Consider the following 21,780-nt stretch of genomic DNA (forward strand, 5'->3'; position numbering starts at 1 on the left):
GTGTATTACATCTGTTTATTACAAACACAGTACTATATAATACATGCAAATGAGACACTGCAGTGTATGCAATGAAGATATAATAACTGGACAGCATTTAGATGTTACATTTAAAAAATGACGTTATAAAACAATAAACATTTGTTAACGTTTCCAATCTAATCGCTTGACAAAAATAAAAGTATAAATTTTAGTACGGCTTTACCACTTTAGTCTTAATTTTTGCGCTTGAAAACAGCGACTATGACCTTAACGCCAGACTTCTTCTGTTTGTTTGATATTGTCATTACTGCCACATGTGGTATAAAAGTGTATTACATCGGAGTATTACATACAGACCATAGCTGACAAACAGATGATTTAGTACTGTTTAGTACCGGTCTTGATTACCAGGTACTGTATCGATTTAAATGTGAAAGGTGCCCATCTTTTATTAATAATACATTTTTCAGAGGCCTTTTTGGGGACTCTGAAATCAAGAGTTTCTTCCTGTATAATTCCATGAGTTTAAAAGTGGTAAAATAGGAAACATTCAAATGGAGAGGAGTGTGAGTACCTGTAGCAGTTGTTGTTATACTTGTTATAACTTCCCAGTGCGGTGAGGCAGCCCAGACAGATGGCATAAGAGAAGAAAATTTGAGTCCCGGCATCCATCCACACCTTTGGACGCACAAGAAGAGTGTACCAAGTCAGTTTAGGGCCGGGGGTGTCAAATGTATAAACAGGTTTAATCCAACCCAAGGCCCACAAGATGAGTTTGCCAAGTATAAAAAATGAGCTGCAATGTTTCATTGAAGGAAACTGCCGTTGTAAATGTGTCCACTGGGTGTCGCAAAAGCAATTCAAGTGCAACCCACGTCACAAAAAATGACGTGTCAGCTGATTTTAAGCGCTTTCTGGATTGGCTGGCAGTAGATGGCGGCAGACTGATGCAGCAGCGACGCACAATACTTTCCTTAATTGTAAATTCTCCACTCAACGGATAAAATTAGAAAGCGGTAAGATGCATAGACTTAAGTCAACATGACCATCATCTTTGTAGTCGGCGCGATGTGCACCCTGAACTTCATTGTAAAAATGTTTGTGTCTACATTGGTTGTTTGTTCTATTTTATTTTATGCTTAAATCTACCACGTTTTTGATTGATTGAAACTTTCTTTAGTAGATTGCACAGTACAGTACATATTCCGTACAATTGACCACTAAATGGTAACATCTGAATAAGTTTTTCTTTAAGTCGGGTCCACGTTAATCAATTCATGGTAATTGACGCATTGGGTAAGTTTGTAGTTATGTTTCCTTGATTTCGGCTATGGCGTCATTTGGATAATCGTTGTGTTTCTATCATCATTTTGATATTTAAATGATGATAAACGAATGTGTTGTGGCAGTTGCGGATGTCACCGATGCGGCAGTTTGAGACAACACCTGTTTGCTTTTTCCAAACACGTCTTTAATGGTGAACTGCCAACATGAGAACGCTTAACAGGAAGTGCTTAAAGTTTAATGGCTTTGTAAAAACATCGAGACAACTTCTAAGTTTATGGTGTTTTTGAAACTGCGCCATTTCCACCCCCAGAATTTTCAACTCATTTGAATTGTTAGAATCATTATACGTAAGTTATCACACAACTCTTATGCTTAAAGGCCGTTGCTATAGTTAGTATCAATTTCTATCTGTGCAAAGGCACAACTTGTAAAATTGCTCTGCGAGTTGTCTCGTGTCAGCAGTTTGGTTCCCGACGCTGTCCGCTGACAGCCAAGGACGGACATCGAGTACCTCAACGCAGACAAAACAGAGACAGGGCTAAATCACGAGTGTCAGCACCTTTCCATTCTAAATAATCACGTATTGTGTCTACTGGGGCTGCTTGCATTACCCCTCCCTTCAATAGCAGCCTCAGGGATGTTAACTAGGGACCTCCCAAATAAATAGAGGAGCACATGGACTGTACCTTAGAACATAGGGTGGAACTGTAACTGGGTGTACAGCGCCATACGTTTCTCCTCATGAGAAAAATTGAACTCTGTCTCTGCCTGATTCCTTCGTCTAGTCTTGTGTAATAGATAGTTCGGTGTTTGAACCTGACATGAAGTGTTTTGTCAGGGGGATTATTTGTAATATGTACATTTTTTAGAATGCGTTCGTTTTATTTTTGGCCAAAGTAAAACAAAGAAAACAATTTGAAGTTGTCTTTTTTTTAAAGTTATTATGCCATGATTTTACCAGTAATAGATTTTTCCCCACGCGGCCCCTGAGCTAAAATTAATTTGACACCCTTGGTTTAAGGTCTTCGACTCACACCATATACCCAAGCCCACCTACCTGTGGGTCAGCAAGGCGGCCCACATCAGGGTAGAGGTAGAAGTGGATTCCCCGGAAGGCCCCTGGCAGGGTGACCCCTCTCACCAGCAGGATCAGTAGCATCGCATATGGAAAGGTGGCTGTGAAATAAACCACCTGTGGGGGATAAAGCAACATGTTCCAAGCGGTCTGTGGATCCGATGTTTCAAAAGAACCAAGCGCTCACCTTGCCAGTGGACTTGACTCCCTTCCAAATGCAGAAGTAGCAGATGACCCAAGCAACGGCCAGACAGATCACCAAGTCCCAGTTTAGAGAACCAATGTGATGGATTCCTGAGGATATTCTTAACACCCTGCGCCTAGAGCAAATATTGAAAGATATTGTTTTTTTTTTTAAAAACTGCCACTGTGTATCAGAAAGGCTCAAAATAATCCACAAAGTCAAAATCACTCACGCAAAATTACAAATACCAAACGAGTCCGACAATTAATGCTGATGTTCCTCCCACCAGTTATTGATAATTACCACCTTGCATAAAATAAACAATTGGAAAGCCTTAAAAAATAATCCACAAAGTCAAAATCGCTTATGCACAAGTACAAGCACAAAGCGAGTCTTACAATTCCTCTCACCAGTTATTGATGATTACCACCTTGCATAAAATATATAACTGGAAAGCCTTAAAAAATTATCCACAAATTCAAAGTCACTCATGCACGAGTACAAGCACCAAACGAGTCTTACAATTCCTCCCACCAGTTATTGATGATTACCACTTTGCATAAAATAAAAAATTGGAAAGCCTTAAAAATAATCCTCAAAGTCTAAATCACTCAGGACAAGTGCGAGGACAAAATGAGTCTTACAATTAATGCGGACGTTCCTCCCACCAGTTATTGATGATTACCACCTTGCATAAAATAAACAATTGGAAAGCCTTGAAAATATTCCACAAAGTCAAAATCGCTCATGCACGAGTACAAGCACAAAACGAATCTTAACAATTCCTCCCACCAGTTATTGATGACCACCACGTTGCATAAAATAAACAATTGGAAAGCCTTAAAAATAATCCACAAAGTCAAAATCGCTCATGCACAAATACAAGCACAAAACGAGTCTGACAATTATTGTTGACGTTCCTCCCACCAGTTATTGATGATTACCACCTTGCATAAAATAAACAATTGGAAAGCCTTAAAAATAATCCATAAAGTCAAAATCGCTCATGCACAAGTGTATGCACAAAAAAGTAATAAAAAAAATGCTATCAGTCTTCTCACTGGTTATTGATAACTACCACCTAGCATAATGGAAATAGACGCAAAGCCTCAAAATAATCCGTAACGTCAAAATCCCTCATGCAAAAGTACAAGCACCAAAAGAGTCTTACAATAAATGTGGATGTTCCTCCCCCCAGTTATTGATGACCACCACCTTGCATAAAATAAATTATTAGAAAGCCTTAAAAAAATCAATCCACAAAGTCAAAATCGCTCATGTACAAGCGCATGCACAAAACAAATAATAAAAAAAAAATGTTGTCAGTCTTCTCACCAGTTAATAGCAAAGCCTCAAAATAATACACAACGTCAAAATTGATCATGCAAAAGCACATGCACGAAACGAGTCGTACAATTAATTCTCCCACCAGTTATTGATAATAACTTGCATGACGGAAAAAAAGCCTTAAAATAATTCACCAAGGTACACTCACTCATGCACCCAACAATGCACAAAACGAGTCTTACAATTAATGCGGACGTTCCTCCACCCAGTTATTGATGACCACCACCTTGCATAAAATATATAATTGGAAAGCCTTAAAAATAGTCCAAATTCAAAATCGCTCATGCACAAGTACAAGCACAAAGCAAGTCTCAAAATAATCCACAAAGTCAAAAACAAGTCGTAAAATTTATGCCGTCATTGCCCCACTAGTTATTGATAACAACTAAATAACTTGCATGACGGAAATAAACGGAAAGCCTAAAAATAATTCACAAAGTCAAAACCCAAGCTACACTCACTCATGCACCCAACAATACCATTACTGTCATTACTCTTCTCACCACTTATTTATGAAAAATGCCACGTCAGACCATAGCAGAGAGAAAAAAAAATCCAAAATAATGCACACAATCAAAACCGAAGGTGTACTCAACCATTCATGAACACATGCTCAAGGTTCACAAGTCATATGATCAACATCATTGATCCTCCCACCAGTTATTGACAACTACCACTTTAGACAAAGGAAATAAACTAAAAGCCTTAAAATAATCTACAAAGTCAAAACCCAAGGTACGCTCACTCATGCACTCAATGAGTTAAACGAATACTGCCGTCATTCCTCTCACGAGTTATTCATGATAAACACCACTTCACATGATTGAAGGGGAAAAAAAAACTAAACCAGAAAAATGCAGACAATCAAAAACAAGGTTAAACTCAGTCATTCATAAGCACATGCTGGCAATGTAGATGAGTAACATGATCAAAGTCATTGTTCCATTCAACAGTTTATTGATAACCACCACTTTAGAGGAAGGAAATCAACGGAAAGACTCATAATAATCAACAAAGTCAAAAAAACAAGCTACGCCCAGTCATGCACTCAACGAGCCATACAATTGCTGCCATCCCTCCTCTCACCGGTAATTAATGATAAATGCCACGTCACTGATACAAGAGAACAAAAACAAATCCAAAAAAAGGCAGAAAACAAAAAAAACAAGGTTAAACTCAATCATTCATAAGCACATGCTGACAATGTAGATGAGTAACATAATCAAAGTCAATGTTCCATTCACCAGTTTATTGATAACCACCACTTTAGATAAAGGAAATCAACGGAAAGATTCATAATATTCAACAAAGTCAAAAAAACAAGCTATGCTCAGTCATGCACTCAACGAGTCATACAATTGCTGCCATCCTTCCTCTCACCAGTAATTATTGATAAATGCCACTTCACACGATTGAAGTGAACAAAAAATAATCAAAAAAAAGGCAGAAAATCAAAACCAAGGTTAAACTCAATCATTCGTAAGCACAAATGTAGATGAGTAACATGATCAAAGTCCTTGTTCCTTTCACCAGTTTATTGATAACCACCACTTTTGATAAAGGAAATCAACGGGAAAACGTATAATCATCAACAAAGTCAAAGAAACAAGCTCAGTAATGCACTCAACGGGTCATACAATTGCTGCCATCCCTCCTCTCACCAGTAATTAATGATACATGCCACTTCACACGATTAAAGTGAACAAAAACAATCCAAAAAAAGGCAGAAAATCAAAACCAAGGTAAAAGTTAATCATTCATAAGCACATGCTGGCAATGTAGATGAGTAACATGATCAAAGCCATTGTTCCTTTCACCAGTTATTGATAACCACCTCTTTAGATAAAGGAAATCAACAGCAAGACTCATAATATTCAACAAAGTAAAAAAAAAAAGCTACGCTCAGTCATGCACTCAACGAGTCATACAATTGCTGCCATCCCTCCTCTCACCGGTAATTAATGATAAATGCCACTTCACATGACACAGGAGAACAAGAACAAATCCAAAAAAAAGTCAGAAAATCAAAACCAAGGTTAAACTCAATCATTCGTAAGCACAAATGTAGATGAGTAACATAATCAGTCATTGTTCCTTTCACCAGTTATTGATAACCACCACTTTAGATAAAGGAAATCAACGGCAAGACTCCTAATATTCAACAAAGTCAAAAAAACAAGCTATGGTCAGTCATGCACTCAACAAGTCTTACAATTGCTGCCATTCCTCCTCTCACCAGTAATTACTGATAAATGCCACTTCACACGATTAAAGAGAACAAAAACAAATCCAAAAAAAAAGTCAGAAAATCAAAACCAAGGTTAAACTCAATCATTTGTAAGCACAAATGTAGATGAGTAACATGATCAAAGTCATTGTTCTTTTCACCAGTTATTGATAACCACCTCTTTAGATAAAGGAAATTGACGGAAAGACTCATAATGAAAAAGGAAAAAAGGCAGAAAATCAAAACCAAGGTTAAACTCAATCATTTGTAAGCACAAATGTAGATGAGTAACATGATCAAAGTCATTGTTCTTTTCACCAGTTATTGATAACCACCTCTTTAGGTAAAGGAAATTGACGGAAAAACTCATAATGAAAAAAGGCAGAAAATTAAAACCAAGGTTAAACTCAATAATTTGTAAGCACAAATGTAGATGAGTAACATGATCAAAGTCATTGTTCTTTTCACCAGTTATTGATAACCACCTCTTTACATAAAGGAAATTGACGGAAAGACTCATAATGAAAAAAGAAAAAAGGCATAAAATCAAAACCAAGGTTAAACTCAATCATTTGTAAGCACAAATGTAGATGAGTAACATGATCAAAGTCATTGTTCTTTTCACCAGTTATTGATAACCACCTCTTTAGATAAAGGAAATTGACGGAAAGACTCATAATGAAAAAAGAAAAAAGGCAGAAAATCCAAACCAAGGTTAAACTCAATCACTCATAAGCACATGCTGGCAATGTAGATGAGTAACATGATCAAAGTAATTGTTCCTTTCACCAGTTATTGATAACCACCTCTTTAGATAAAGGAAATAAGAATAATAGGCGCAATAAGTGTTCAACTTCTACCGTAAACCCTTTCGGTCTGCAACATTTTCAATTCATGAATACACAACTGTTTGTTTATTTTGTTGACCACTGAGCGAAGAAGTAACAAACTAAAACTAAACTAAATGTGCGTGCACCGCTCGGACAAGAAACGCTTGATTAAGTGAGGAATCGAAGGGGACTTACTCCCAGAACTCAATGACCGGCGAGGTGGCGTTCTGGTCGGGAACCACGGAGCCGTTGCCCCTCTGAAACGTCACGCAGGAAGCTTGAAAAGTGGAAGCATGCAAGAGGTCACCGCAGAGTCCAAAGTGGACCTTAGGGGGGAAAAAGCCTCTGACCTGTGTTCCAGCTGTTGTTGCAGGAGGCCCACGGCAAGTCCCAGGTGAAGGAGTTGGACAGGTAGAAGAGGGCCCAGGCTAACACGACGATGTAGTAGACGTTCAGCAGGGCCACGATCACCTGGGTGGCATAACCCACACCTGCCACAAGTACACACCTTTCATTACAATACAAGACCGACCTGAATATGCACAACCTCTCTATTTGCAAAAATATTAAAATAAGACTGTTTTTTGCTGAATTTTTTATTTATATCATTTTTCAATCCCTCCCCCCAATTGTATTTTCTTTTTTTGTTGCTTTTTTAATTTCATTTTAAGGCAGGGGTGTTTATTAGTGTCCGCTATAAAACGTGAACATTTTTGATGCTTTCAGTAAAGCAGGGGTGTCCAAACTTTTTCCACTGAGGGCCACACACGGAAAAATTTGATATTTTTCATTTTCAAACCATAACAAAATATATGGATTCTTTTTTGTTTACCTTTAGGACTCCCAGGGACCATAGAGCAGTGGTCCCCAACCACCGGGCCGTGGCCCGATTGGTACCGTGCCGCATACATTTTTTTTATTCATTTTTATTAAAAAAATAAATAAATAAAAAAATAAAAAATATATATATATTAAATCAACATACACTTACAATTAGTGCACCAACCACAAAAACCTCTCTTTTTAATGACAAAAACGTCCCTTTTTCATGACAAAGAAAAAAAAAAAAAAAAAAGGTCCCCCATTCATAAAGTAATACATTTTTATTATTATTTATTTTACTTTCATTACTTTCGTATGAACTATTATTTTGTTGGTTTTTATGTTCTTTTGTGTTTTTATATGGCAACCACACAATATATGCACATAATATTCTCCACATAAAACATTATAAAGTGAAATATTTGAAGTAATTGGAGACTTAAATAGGTCAATAATTCATTATAAAAAAAAAAGAAGCTTTTTTTTATTCGAGCATTGGCAATAAGAGCAAAATAAGGAAAGACGAAAGAAAAACAAACAGCCTGCATGGCAGCTTTGTGTCAACATTGCAACTTTTCCCTGTTAGATTTCACCTCATTCTACTTTTTTTTAGTGTTTTTTTAATTTTTGCAATAGCATTTCCAGACTGTGGCGGGCCACTAAACAATTAGCTGTGGGCCGCGCTTTGGAAACCCCTGCAGTAAAACATATTATATTAAAAAGTGGTAGTATAGATAATTATACATATTTCTAGACTGCTTGAAATTTTAAAAAAGTTTACTTTCTTGTTACTGTTTCTAGTAAAACGTTAACGAGTGTACCTAAAATACACCAATAAAAAACCACAAACTACACATGCACTATATTGCCAAAAGTATTTGGCCACCTGCCTTGACTCACATATGAACTTGAAGTGCCATCCCATTCCTAACCCATAGGGTTCAATGTGACCTTTTGCAGCTATCACAGCTTCAAATCTTCTGGGAAGGCTGTCCACAAGGTTGCAGAGTGTGGTGATCGGAATTTTCCACCATTCTTCCGAAAGTGCATTGGTGAGATTCAGGTCAGGACTCTGTGCAGGCCAGTCAAGTTCATCGACACCGGACTCTCATTCATGTCTTTCTGGACCTTGTCATGTTGGAAGAGGAAGAGGCCCGCTCCAAACTGTTCCCACAAGGTTGGGAGCATGGAATTGTCCAAAAATGTTTTGGTATCCTGGAGCATTCAAAGTTCTGCGATGTGGTGGCGACTTGTCCAGGGTGTACGCCGCCTTCCGCCCGATTGTAGCTGAGATATTCACCAGCATCCCCCGCCACCCCAAAGGGAATAAGCGGCAGGAAATGGATGGATGGATGGAACATTCAAAGTTCTTTTCACTAGAACTAAGGGGCCAAGCCCAACTCCTGAAAAACAACCCCACACTATAATTCCTCCTCCACCAAATTTCACACTTTGAACATTAGCGTTCTCCTGGCAACCTCCAAACCCACACTGGTCTATCCGATTGCCAGATGGAAAAGTGTGATTCATCACTCCTGAGAAAGCGTCTCCACTGCTCTAGAGTCCAGTGGCGACGTGTTTTACACCACTGCATCCCACGCTTTGCATTGGACTTGGTGATGTATGGCTTAGATGCAGCTGCCCGGCCATGGAAACCCATTCCATGAAGCTCTCTGCGTACTGTACGTGGGCTAATTGGAAGGTCACATGAAGTTTGGAGCTCTGTAGCAACTGACTGTGCAGAAAGTATTTGCACTATACTCACCCATCTCTGTCAAGTTTACGTGGCCTACCACTTGGTGGATAAGTTGCTGTTGTTCCCAAACTCTTCCATTTTTCTTCTAACAAAGCCCACAGTGGACTTTGGAATAATTAGGAGGGATGCAATTTCACGACTGGATTTGTTGCACAGGTGGCCTCCTATGACAGTTCCACGCTGGAAATCACTGAGAGCGGCCCATTCTTTCACAAATGTTTGTAGAAACAGTCTCCACGCCTAAGTGCTTAATTTGATACACCGGGCCAAGTGATTAGAACACCTGTTTCTCATCATTTGGATGGGTGGCCAAAGACTTTTTGGCAATATAGTGTAGGTATGATCAATAACTCTGCTTTACTGATTGTGAGTATCTCAGAATGAGCTGGCTGGTGTGAGTGACAGGAAGAAAAACCCGCTCTAATCTGTATTTTTCTGGTTTCCTAAAAAAGATGTCATGGTTTTGATCTTAGTAAGACTTCAAAATGATTTAAAGACCTACTGAAATGAGATTTTCTTATTTAAACGGGGATAGCAGGTCCATTCTATGTGTCATACTTGATCATTTCGTGATATTGCCATATTTTTTCTGAAAGGATTTAGTAGAGAACATCGACGATAAAGTTCGCAACTTTTGGTCGCTAATAAAAAAGCCTTGCCTGTACCGGAAGTAGCAGACGACGTGCGCGTGACGTCACAGGCTGTGGAACTTCTCACATCTGAACATTGTTTACAATTATGGCCACCAGCAGAGAGAGCGATTCGGACCGAGAAAACGACGATTTCCCCATTAATTTGAGCGAGGATGAAATATTTGTGGATGAGGATAGTGAGAGTGAAGGACTAGGAAAAAAAACTAAACAAAACAAAAAAAAAAGGCGAGGGCAGTGGGAGCGATTCAGATGTTATTAGACACATTTACTAGGATAATTCTGGAAAATCCCTTTTCGGCTTATAGTGTTACTAGTGATTTAGTGAGATTATATGGTCGTACCTGAAAGTCAGAGGGGTGTGGCCACGGGTGTGGTGACCGCCAGTGTCTCCGGTGGGAGGAGGTAAGAGAGTCCGCAGCTGCCCGCTCATGTCTACGGTAAGAGCCGACTTATTGCCACCATTTTCTCACCGAAACCTGCCGGTTGACATGTGGTAGAGAACCATGTTCGCTTGACCACTCTGTTCCATAGTAAAGCTTCACCTTCAGGAATGTAAACAAGGAAACACCGGCTGTGTTTGTGTTGCTAAAGGCAGCCGCAATACACCGCTTCCCACCTACATCATTCTTCTTTGACGTCTCCATTATTAGTTGATAAAATTGCAAAAGATTCATTAACACAGATGTCCAGAATACTGTGTAATTATGCGATTAAAGCAGACGACTTTTAGCCGTGAGCGGTGCTGGAAGAACATGTTCGCTACAACCAGAGACGTCACGAGCACGCATCATCATACCGCAACGTTTTTAGCGTTGAAATTTAAAATTGCAATTTAGTAAACTAAACCGGCCGTGTTGGCATGCACTGCAATGTTAATATTTCATCATTGATATATAAACTATCAGACTGCGTGGTCTGTAGTAGTGGGTTTCAGTAGGCCTTTAACAGTCAAATAAGTCAGGATTGGCAAAGAAAACGTCTGGTAAAATATTGATAGGAGACCAAACAGCCAGTCTTTTTCAGACTTGTTTCAAAGGAAGAAAATGGTGTGTGAAATCTGCACTGGTTTCTCAGGTGGCGTTGACAGCTGACCTTCAAACAAAGGGCAGATCTTCCTCCAGCAGGTGATGCCGCCTTCACTGGTGTATTGTCCAAGCGCCGTCTCCAGGAAGAAGACGGGGATCCCGCAAGCAAACAGGAAGATGAGATACGGGATGAAGAAGGCGCCTGGAGTTTGGTAGACAACAAATCAACCAGATGAACAGAACACGACCGGCGGGGCTCGCTCACCTCCTCCGTTCTTGTAACAAAGGTAAGGAAAACGCCAGACGTTCCCTAAGCCGATAATTTCTCCGGCCACGGACAAGATGAACTCCACCTTGCTGCCCCACTGACCCCTGTCAATCATTTCCTCCTCCTCCGCCTTGACCACCAGGTCCAGCGGTCGGCTGTGTCCATTGGAGGCCTCCACCTTCATCTGGTCCTCCGTGTCACCTACCAGGACACAAAGGAGGAACAAAATGCTCAGAAAGTAAAGGAACAAAATAATCGTTAAAATAGACGCCACACCCAAGCCTACAAACTGTGGTACAAACACAACATGGCTTCCTTTAGTGGTGCTTTAGTTGTATGTATATACTGTATAAATACATATATATGTATAAATATATACATATATGTATGTATGTAAATACATATTTTTATATATATATATATATATATATATATATATAGATATATATATATATATATACACACACACACTAGAGATGCTCGGATAGGCAATTATATAATCCGCAACCGTATCGCTAAAGTCGTCATCCACCCGCCATTCACCCGAATCAACATTTTATCAAAACCGCAACCACCCGCCCGTTATATATCAGGGGTCGGCAACCTTAACCACTCAAAGAGCTAATTTGACCCGTTCCACAGAGTAAAGAAGACAATGGGAGCCACAACCATTCTCGCAAATATTTGCTGGTGCTCATCCGGGAACAAGACGTGCTATGAAGCCATTGCCTTTGACGCCTTCTACAACATGTACAAACTGCAAGCCAGTCCAGCAACATGTTGTATGTGGACTCCGCGGATAAACGTACAAGATTGAAAGGCATACTGGGTGATACAAAGTACACTGATGGTTGTGATATAAACAACTTTAACACTCTTACTAATATGCGCCACACTGTGAAGCCACACCAAACAAGAATGACAAACACATTTCGGGAGAACATCCTCACAGTAACAACATAAACGCAACACAGCAAATACCCAGAATCCTTTGCATCCATGACTATTCCTGACTATATTATACACCCCGCTAGCACCAAACCCGGGTGGGCGGGGTTGGGGGCGCGGGGGTCTAAATTATATCATCCGCAACCGCATCACTAAAGTCGTCATCCACCCGCCATCCACCCGAAACAACATTTTATCAAAACCGCAACCACCCGCCCGTTATATATCAGGTGTCGGCAACCTTAACCACTCAAAGAGCTATTTTGACCCGTTTCACAGAGTAAAGAAGACAATGGGAGCCACAACCTTTCTCGCAAATATTTGCTGGTGCTCATCCAGATAACGGGAATAAGGCGTGCTATGAAGCCATTGCCTTTGACGCCTTCTACAACATGTACAAACTGCTAGCCAGTCCAGCAACATGTTGTATGTGGATTCCGCGGATAAACGTACAAGATTGAAAGGCATACTGGGTGAAACAGTACACTGATGTTTGTGATATAAACAACTTTAAAGCTCTTACTAATATGCGCCACATTGTGAAGCCACGCCAAACAAGAATGACAAACACATTTCGGGAGAACATCCTCACAGTAACACAACATAAACGCAACACAACAAATACACAGAGTCCTTTGCATCCGTGACTATTCCTGACTATATTTTACACCCCCGCGCACCCAACACCGCCCACCCAGGTTGGGTGCTAGCGGGGTGTATAATATAGTCAGGAATAGTCATGGATGCAAAGGATTCTGGGTATTTGTTTGTGTTGCGTTTATGTTGTGTTACTGTGAGGATGTTCTCCCGAAGGCGTCAAAGGTAATGGCGTCATAGCATGCCCTTACTCTTGTTATTTGGGTGACTACCAACAGGTATTTGCGAGAATGTTTGCGGTTCCCATTATTTTCTTTACTCTTTGACACGGGTCAAAACGGCTCTTTTAATGGTAAAGGTTGCTGTAACGGACTTCCTGCCGTCCTCGTGTGGGTTGCGGGGACACTTGACACATGACGCATCATAGCAGCATTGATTTATTGTTTCAATATTTCTGTTGTCACTTGGGCCTTTTGTCGAGTCACTTTTCAGTGCGCTTCTTTGGCTTGTCTGCTGCCGCTGCACGCCTTTCGGCGTCCGGGGCTTGCGTCCGCTGCGGGGGTGCGTCATCGCTCTAGTGGTTTGGTTCGTCGTGCTTCTGGTCTGCTGGCCGATGTTTCTTCCTCCGTGCTGCTTCCCTGGTCGCTCCTCCCTCGCCCTTTTTATATTCTGCCAGCAGATAGACAGATCGTGAGCCGGTGTGTCGTATACGCACCTGCATTAGATTGCCGCTGCAGCGTCGCTCCGCGTGCGTCACGCCTCCTCTTGCCGCCGCATGCCCCGCCTCCCAGCCTCCAGGTGGGCCCGCGCTGCTGCTTTCTGCCCGTTGTCGGCCCGTCGGCGGTGTTTCTCCACATACCTCCCCCATCAGTTCGAGGCCGGGCTCCAGTCCGGCCGAGCGTGCTCCCCCCCCTGTTTCCATACTGGAGCGGGAAAAAAATTGCTGTGGCCCTCTGACTTCTTTGCCTTTCTTTTCTTTGTCTTTTGTGAGTCTTTCCTTGTCCTCTTCTTTCTTTTCTTGCATTTCTCCAAGAATGTCTTGAGCTTTTCTCCACTCTTCTTCATTCTCAATTACCTCCTCTTCTTTTCCATCTTCATAATTTTCCAGCAATTCTTCAATTATTTCTTGAGTTACTTCTCGTTCAAGGTTTTCTTTGTCTTCTTCCTTTTCTTGTTCGTCTTCATCATTTTCCAGCAATTCTTCAATTATTTGTTGTATTTCAATTTCTTGAGTTACTTCTTCTCGTTTAAGTTTTTCTTTGTCTTTGTCCTCGTCTTCCTTTTCTTGCATTTCTACAAGTACTTTTTCCTCAATTCCTTGAGGTACCTCGACTTTGTCTTCCTCTTCGATTTCTCCTTCATCTTCTTCCAGAATTTCTTCTTCTTTCTCAATTTCTTGTGTTTCAAATTCTTCTTCTTTAACTTCTTTATTTTTAACTTCCTTTTCATCTTCAATTACTTCATTTTTATCATCTTCATAATCTTGTAGAATTTCTTCAATTATTTCTTCTTTCTCCTTTTCATCCTCAATATACTCTTCTTCCTTGTCATAATCTTCATTCTGTTCCAGAATTTCTTCAATTATTTCTTTTTCTTCATCATTTTCTTGGACTTCACCTTCTTTAACTTCTTTTCCATCATTATCAACTTCTTTAACATCAATTTTATCATCAACGTAAACTTCACCATTAAAGTAAATTTAATCTTCAACGAAAATCTCTTCTTTATCAATTTCTTCATCTTCTTTTTTACCGTCATCTTCAACAAAAGTCTCTTCCATAAACACTTTTTCCGGGCAGCACTCGTCCTCCTTCCTTTTGGCCGACAGCTCGCCTTCCAGGTAGATGGCCTCGACACCAGCTTTCCTGGCTTCTTCTTTTGTCGTTTCCAACAATGCCAGCATCATCTGGGTTTCCTGACGTTTCTTTTCGAGCAGCCTGGTATAACTTGCCACGAGAGCCCAGATGACGCCGTCGTCCTCCGCTTCTTCAGGTCTTCCTCGGTTGGGCGCCACTGTAACGGACTTCCTGCTGTCCTCGTGTGGGTTGCGGGGACACTTGACACATGACGCATCATAGCAGCATTGATTTATTGTTTCAACATTTCTGTTGTCACTTGGGCCTTTTGTCGAGTCACTTTTCAGTGCGCTTCTTTGGCTTGTCTGCTGCCGCTGCACGCCTTTCGGCGTCCGGGGCTTGCGTCCGCTGCGGGGGTGAGTCATCGCTCTAGTGGTTTGGTTCGTCGTGCTTCTGGTCTGCTGGCCGATGTTTCTTCCTCCGTGCTGCTTCCCTGGTCGCTCCTCCCTCGCCCTTTTTATATTCTGCCAGCAGATAGACAGATCGTGAGCCGGTGTGTCGTATACTCACCTGCATTAGATTGCCGCTGCAGCGTCGCTCCGCGTGCGTCACGCCTCCTCTTGCCGCCGCATGCCCCGCCTCCCAGCCTCCAGGTGGGCCCGCTCTGCTGCTTTCTGCCCGTTGTCGGCCCGTCGGCGGTGTTTCTCCACAGTTGCCGATCCCTGAACTATGTATATTAAATATTTCCGAATGGTTCGACCGCCACCCGCCCGAATCTATTTAAAATCTATTTGTTTCGTCATGTCACCCGCCCGACGCAAACCGCGCATCTCTAATATACACACATACATACAGTACAGGCCCAAAGTGTGAACACACCTTCTCATTTCAATGCATTTTCTTAATTTTCACGACCAGATTGTCACTGAAGGCATCAAAACTACAACACCTGTGAAGTGAAAACTATTTCAGGTGACCTTTTGAAGCTCATGGAGAGAATGCCAAGAGTATGCAAAGCAGTAATCAGAGCCAAGGGTGGCAATTTTGAAGAAAAACTAGAATACAAAACATGTTTTCAGTTATTTCACTTATTTTTCCACAACTCCACATGTGTTCATTCATAGTTTTGATGTGACAATCTACAATGTAAATAGTCATGAAAATAAAGAACACACATTGAATGAGGAGGTGTGTCCAAACTTTTGGCCTGTACTGTATACACACACACACACACACACACGCACACACACACACACACACACACACACACACACACACACACACACACACACACACACACACACACACACACACACACACACACACACACACACACACACACACACACACACACACATACATTTTCATACATATAGATGTATACATACTTGCACACATACATATATACATACATACTGTACATACACATACATATATATACTGTATATATACATTTATACATATACATAAATACATATATACACATATACATACATACATACATACATATATACATACATATAAACATACATTTGTCGAGGCGGCTGATCGGAGCTGTGGCCGCAAGGTAGTTGGTGCTTGTCGAGGCGGCAATCCTAAAACCCCTTGGTGGACACCAGCGGTGAGGGATGCCGTCAAGCTGAAGAAGGAGTCCTATCGGGTCCTTTTGGCTCATAGGACTCCGGAGGCAGTGAACAGGTACCGACAGGCCAAGCGGTGTGCAGCTTCAGCGGTCGCTGAGGCAAAAACTCGGACATGGGAGGAGTTCGGGGAAGCCATGGAAAACGACTTCCGGACGGCTTCGAAGCGATTCTGGACCACCGCCCGCCGCCTCAGGAAGGGGAAGCAGTGCAATATCAACACCGTGTATGGTGCGGATGGTGTTCTGCTGACCTCAACTGCAGATGTTGTGGATAGGTGGAGGGCACTGCTTCCTCATAGGCACGTCTTCCTATGAGGAAGCAGTGCCTGGGGAATCTGTGGTGGACTCTCCTATTTCTGGGGCTGAGGTCGCTGAGGTAGTTAAAAAGCTCCTCGGTGGCAAGGCCCCGGGGGTGGACGAGGTCCGCCCGGAGTTCCTTAAGGCTCTGGATGCTGTGGGGCTGTCTTGGTTGACAAGACTCTGCAGCATTGCGTGGACATCGGAGGCGGTACCTCTGGATTGGCAGACCGGGGTGGTGGTTCCTCTCTTTAAGAAGGGGGACCGGAGGGTGTGTTCCAACTATCGTGGGATCACACTCTTCAGCCTTCCCGGTAAGGTTTATTCAGGTGTACTGGAGAGAAGGCTACGCCGGATAGTCAAACCTCGGATTCAGGAGGAACAGTGTGGTTTTCGTCCTGGTCGTGGAACTGTGGACCAGCTCTATACTCTCGGCAGGGTTCTTGAGGGTGCATGGGAGTTTGCCCAACCAGTCTACATGTGCTTCGTGGACTTGGAGAAGGCATTCGACCGTATCCCTCGGGAAGTCCTGTGGGGAGTTCTCAGAGAGTATGGGGTATCGGACTGTCTTATTGTGGCGGTCCGCTCCCTGTACGATCAGTGCCAGAGCTTGTTCCGCATTGCCGGCAGTAAGTCGAACACATTTCTAGTGAGGGTTGGACTCCGCCAAGGCTGCCCTTTGTCACCGATTCTGTTCATAACTTTTATGGACAGAATTTCTAGGCGCAGTCAAGGCGTTGAGGGGTTCCGGTTTGGTGACCGCAGGATTAGGTCTCTGCTTTTTGCAGATGATGTGGTCCTGATGGCTTCATCTGAGTGTGAAGCCATCTTCATCTCTTACTGGATCGGTTTGCAGCCGAGTGTGAAGCGACCGGAATGAGAATCAGCACCTCCAAGTCCGAGTCCATGGTTCTTGCCCGGAAAAGGGTGGAATGCCATCTCCGGGTTGGGGAGGAGACCCTGCCCCAAGTGGAGGAGTTCAAGTACCTAGGAGTCTTGTTCACGAGTGAGGGAAGAGTGGATCGTGAGATCGACAGGCGGATCGGTGCGGCGTCTTCAGTAATGCGGACGTTGTACCGATCTGTTGTGGTGAAGAAGGAGCTGAGCCGGAAGGCAAAGCTCTCAATTTACCGGTCGATCTACGTTCCCATCCTCACCTATGGTCATGAGCTTTGGGTCATGACCGAAAGGATAAGATCACGGGTACAAGCGGCCGAAATGAGTTTCCTCCGCCGTGTGGCGGGGCTCTCCCTTAGAGATAGGGTGAGAAGCTCTGCCATCCGGGAGGAACTCAACGTAGAGCCGCTGCTCCTTCACAACGAGAGGAGCCAGATGAGGTGGTTCGGGCATCTGGTCAGCATGCCACCCGAACGCCTCCCTAGGGAGGTGTTTTGGGCACGTCCAACCGGTAGGAGGCCACGGGGAAGACCAAGGACACGTTGGGAAGACTATGTCTCCCGGCTGGCCTGGGAACGCCTCGGGATCCCCCGGGAAGAGCTAGACGAAGTGGCTGGGGAGAGGGAAGTCTGGGTTTCCCTGCTTAGGCTGTTGCCCCCGCGACCCGACCTCGGATAAGCGGAAGAAGATGGATGGATGGATGGATAAACATACATATATACATATACATAAATACATACATATATACACATAAACATACATACACACATACATACATATACACATACATACATACTTATGTATACATACACACATACATACATATATATAAATATACTTATATATAAATATACATGCATATATACATACATATATATATATAAATATACACATATTTATTTCTTTACACATATATATGTGTATATATATATATATATATATATATATATATATATATATATATATATATATATATATATATATATATATGGGCTTCACGGTGGCAGAGGGGTTAGTGCGTCTGCCTCACAATACGAAGGTCCTGCAGTCCTGGGTTCAAATCCAGGCTTGGGATCTTTCTGTGTGGAGTTTGCATGTTCTCCCCGTGAATGCGTGGGTTCCCTCCGGGTACTCCGGCTTCCTCCCACTTCCAAAGACATGCACCTGGGGATAGGTTGATATGCAACACTAAATTGGCCCTAGTGTGTGAATGTGAGTGTGAATGTTGTCTGTCTATCTCTGTTGGCCCTGTGATGAGGGGGCGACTTGTCCAGGGTGTACCCCGCCTTCCGCCCGATTGTAGCTGAGATAGGCGCCAGCGCCCCCCGCGACCCCAAAAGGGAATAAGTGGTAGAAAATGGATGGATGGATGGATGGATATATATATATATATATATAATAATGGCAATCAACAAAAAAGACTCAAAGTAATCCACAGTGTGAAAGACCAAAGTATGCTTGCTCATGCATGAATGCATTCACGCAATATAGACGAGTCATCTGCGATGAGGTGACGATTGTCCAGGATGTACCCCGCCTTCCGCCCGATTGTAGCTGAGATAGGCACCAGCGCCCCCCACGACCCCAAAGGGAATAAGCGGTAGAAAATGGATGGACGGATAAACAAGTCATATAATAAATAAATGCCACAGTTCCTCCCAACCACCACCTTGCACTCCAACCTTACACTTTGGGAATACATTTGGATTCAAAATAATCCACATTGTCAAATCCCATCTATTTTTCAAACTTTGGCATGAGTAGCACCGTCAAGTAGGACTCGGTACCATGACAGATACAATACGTGCAGTAATTAAAATAAAACAATCAAAGACTGAAAATAATCCACATTCTCTAAACCCAAGCTATCCTTGCTCATGAACGCATGTAGACAAGTCATATACAAAAGTTCCTCCGACCAATTGTTTTTAATAACCACCACCTTGCACAATGGAAATTAACTTGGTTTCAAAGTAATCCACAAATTCAAAAATAATGTTATTTTTAAACTTGTAGCTCATCCTCATTATGTTCAGGCTCAAAAATAGAGGAAGATAAAAACATCCCATCTGTCGGTATTCCCATGAGAGCAGAGATTGGACCGTAAGTGATTTTTTTATTGTGTTTTTATTTCTTGTTCAGCACTTTGCAACACTACTTACTGGATCTGCTTACCAAACAGCTGTCTAAAACTTGCAGCTCATCCTCATTATATTCAGGTTAGGATAAAAAATAGAAGAAGATTAAAAACATCCCATCCATTGGTATTTCAGTGAGAGCAGACATTGGACAGTAAGTGATTATTTTACTATGTTTGTACTTCTTGTTCAGCACTTAGCAACACTACTTACTGGATCTGCTTACCACATAGCTTCTAAAACTTGTAGCTCATCCTCATTATTTTCAGGTTCAAAAATAGAAGAAGATTAAAAACATTCCATCCGTCGTTATTCCAGTGAGAGCAGACATTGGATACGTGAATACGTGAATGTTTTATTATGTTTGTATTTCTTATTCAGCACTACTTACTGATCTGCCAACCACGCAGCTTCTAAAACTTCATTATCATTATATTCAGGCTAAAAAATAGAGGAACATAAAAACATCCCATCAGTCGGTATTCCAGTGAGAGCAGACATTGGACAGTAATTGATTGTTTTACTATGTTGATTTTTCTTGTTCAGCACTACTTACTGGATCTGCTTACCACACAGCTGTCTAAAACTTGCAGCTCATCCTCATTATATTCAGGTTAGGATAAAAAATAGAAGAAGATTAAAAACATCCCATCCATTGGTATTTCAGTGAGAGCAGACATTGGACAGTAAGTGATTATTTTACTATGTTTGTACTTCTTGTTCAGCACTTAGCAACACTACTTACTGGATCTGCTTACCACATAGCTTCTAAAACTTGTAGCTCATCCTCATTATGTTCAGGTTAAAAAATAGAAGAAGATTAAAAACATTCCATCCGTCGTTATTCCAGTGAGAGCAGACATTGGATACGTGAATACGTGAATGTTTTATTATGTTTGTATTTCTTATTCAGCACTACTTACTGATCTGCCAACCACGCAGCTTCTAAAACTTCATCCTCATTATATTCGCGCTAAAAAATAGAGGAACATAAAAACATCCCATCAGTCGGTATTCCAGTGAGAGCAGACATTGGACAGTAATTGATTGTTTTACTATGTTGATTTTTCTTGTTCAGCACTACTTACTGGATCTGCTTACCACGCAGCTTCTAAAACTTGTAGCTCATCCTCATTATATTCAGGCTCAAAAGTAGAGGAAGATAAAAACATCCCATCCGTCTGCATTCCAGTGAGAGCGGATATTGAACAGTAAGTGATTGTTTAATTATGTTTGTATTTCTTGTTCAGTACTACTTACTGTATCTGCCTACCACACAGCTTCTAAAACTTCATCCTCATTATATTCAGGCTCAAAAATAGAGGAACATAAAAACATCCCATCAGTCGGTATTCCAGTGAGAGCAGACATTGGACAGTAATTGATTGTTTTACTATGTTGATTTTTCTTGTTCAGTACTACTTACTGGATCTGCTTACCACGCAGCTTCTAAAACTTGTAGCTCATCCTCATTATATTCAGGCTCAAAAATAGAGGAAAATAAAAACATCCCATCCGTCTGCATTCCAGTGAGAGCAGACATTGAACAGTAAGCGATTGTTTTATTATGTTTGTATTTTATTGTTTAGCACTACTTACTGGATCTGCTTACCACGCAGCTTCTAAAACTTCATCTTCATTATATTCAGGCTCAAAAGTAGAGGAAGATAAAAACATATCATCCGTCGGTATTCCAGTGAGAGCGGATATTGAACAGAAAGTGATTGTTTAATTATGTTTGTATTTCTTGTTCAGTACTACTTACTGTATCTGCCTACCACACAGCTTCTAAAACTTCATCCTCATTATATTCAGGCTCAAAAATAGAGGAACATAAAAACATCCCATCAGTCGGTATTCCAGTGAGAGCAGACATTGGACAGTAAGTGATTGTTTTACTATGTTTGCATTTCTTGTTCAGCACTACTTACTGGATCTGCTTACCACGCAGCTTCTAAAACTTGTAGCTCATCCTCATTATATTCAGGCTCAAAAATAGAGGAAGATAA

The 21,780-nt window shown here is 41.6% G+C and overlaps 1 protein-coding gene across 1 annotated transcript in view; it reads right to left on the reverse strand.

Annotated features, from left to right (window-relative positions):
- The window catches only part of slc6a13 (solute carrier family 6 member 13), a 68,796-nt gene that overhangs the window by 26,073 nt on the left and 20,943 nt on the right, over positions 1–21,780 (reverse strand). Inside the window, exons 2-8 of the mRNA XM_061916852.1 lie at positions 11,454–11,657; positions 11,256–11,390; positions 7,283–7,423; positions 7,128–7,209; positions 2,532–2,664; positions 2,327–2,461; positions 557–660 (exon numbers count right to left, since the gene is read on the reverse strand). Coding sequence (XP_061772836.1) covers positions 557–660; positions 2,327–2,461; positions 2,532–2,664; positions 7,128–7,209; positions 7,283–7,423; positions 11,256–11,390; positions 11,454–11,657 — 934 coding nt within the window. The remainder of the gene's footprint in view (positions 1–556; positions 661–2,326; positions 2,462–2,531; positions 2,665–7,127; positions 7,210–7,282; positions 7,424–11,255; positions 11,391–11,453; positions 11,658–21,780) is intronic.

The sequence above is a fragment of the Nerophis ophidion genome, linkage group LG12, assembly GCF_033978795.1.
Source record: "Nerophis ophidion isolate RoL-2023_Sa linkage group LG12, RoL_Noph_v1.0, whole genome shotgun sequence".
In the NCBI taxonomy this organism is placed as follows: domain Eukaryota; kingdom Metazoa; phylum Chordata; class Actinopteri; order Syngnathiformes; family Syngnathidae; genus Nerophis; species Nerophis ophidion.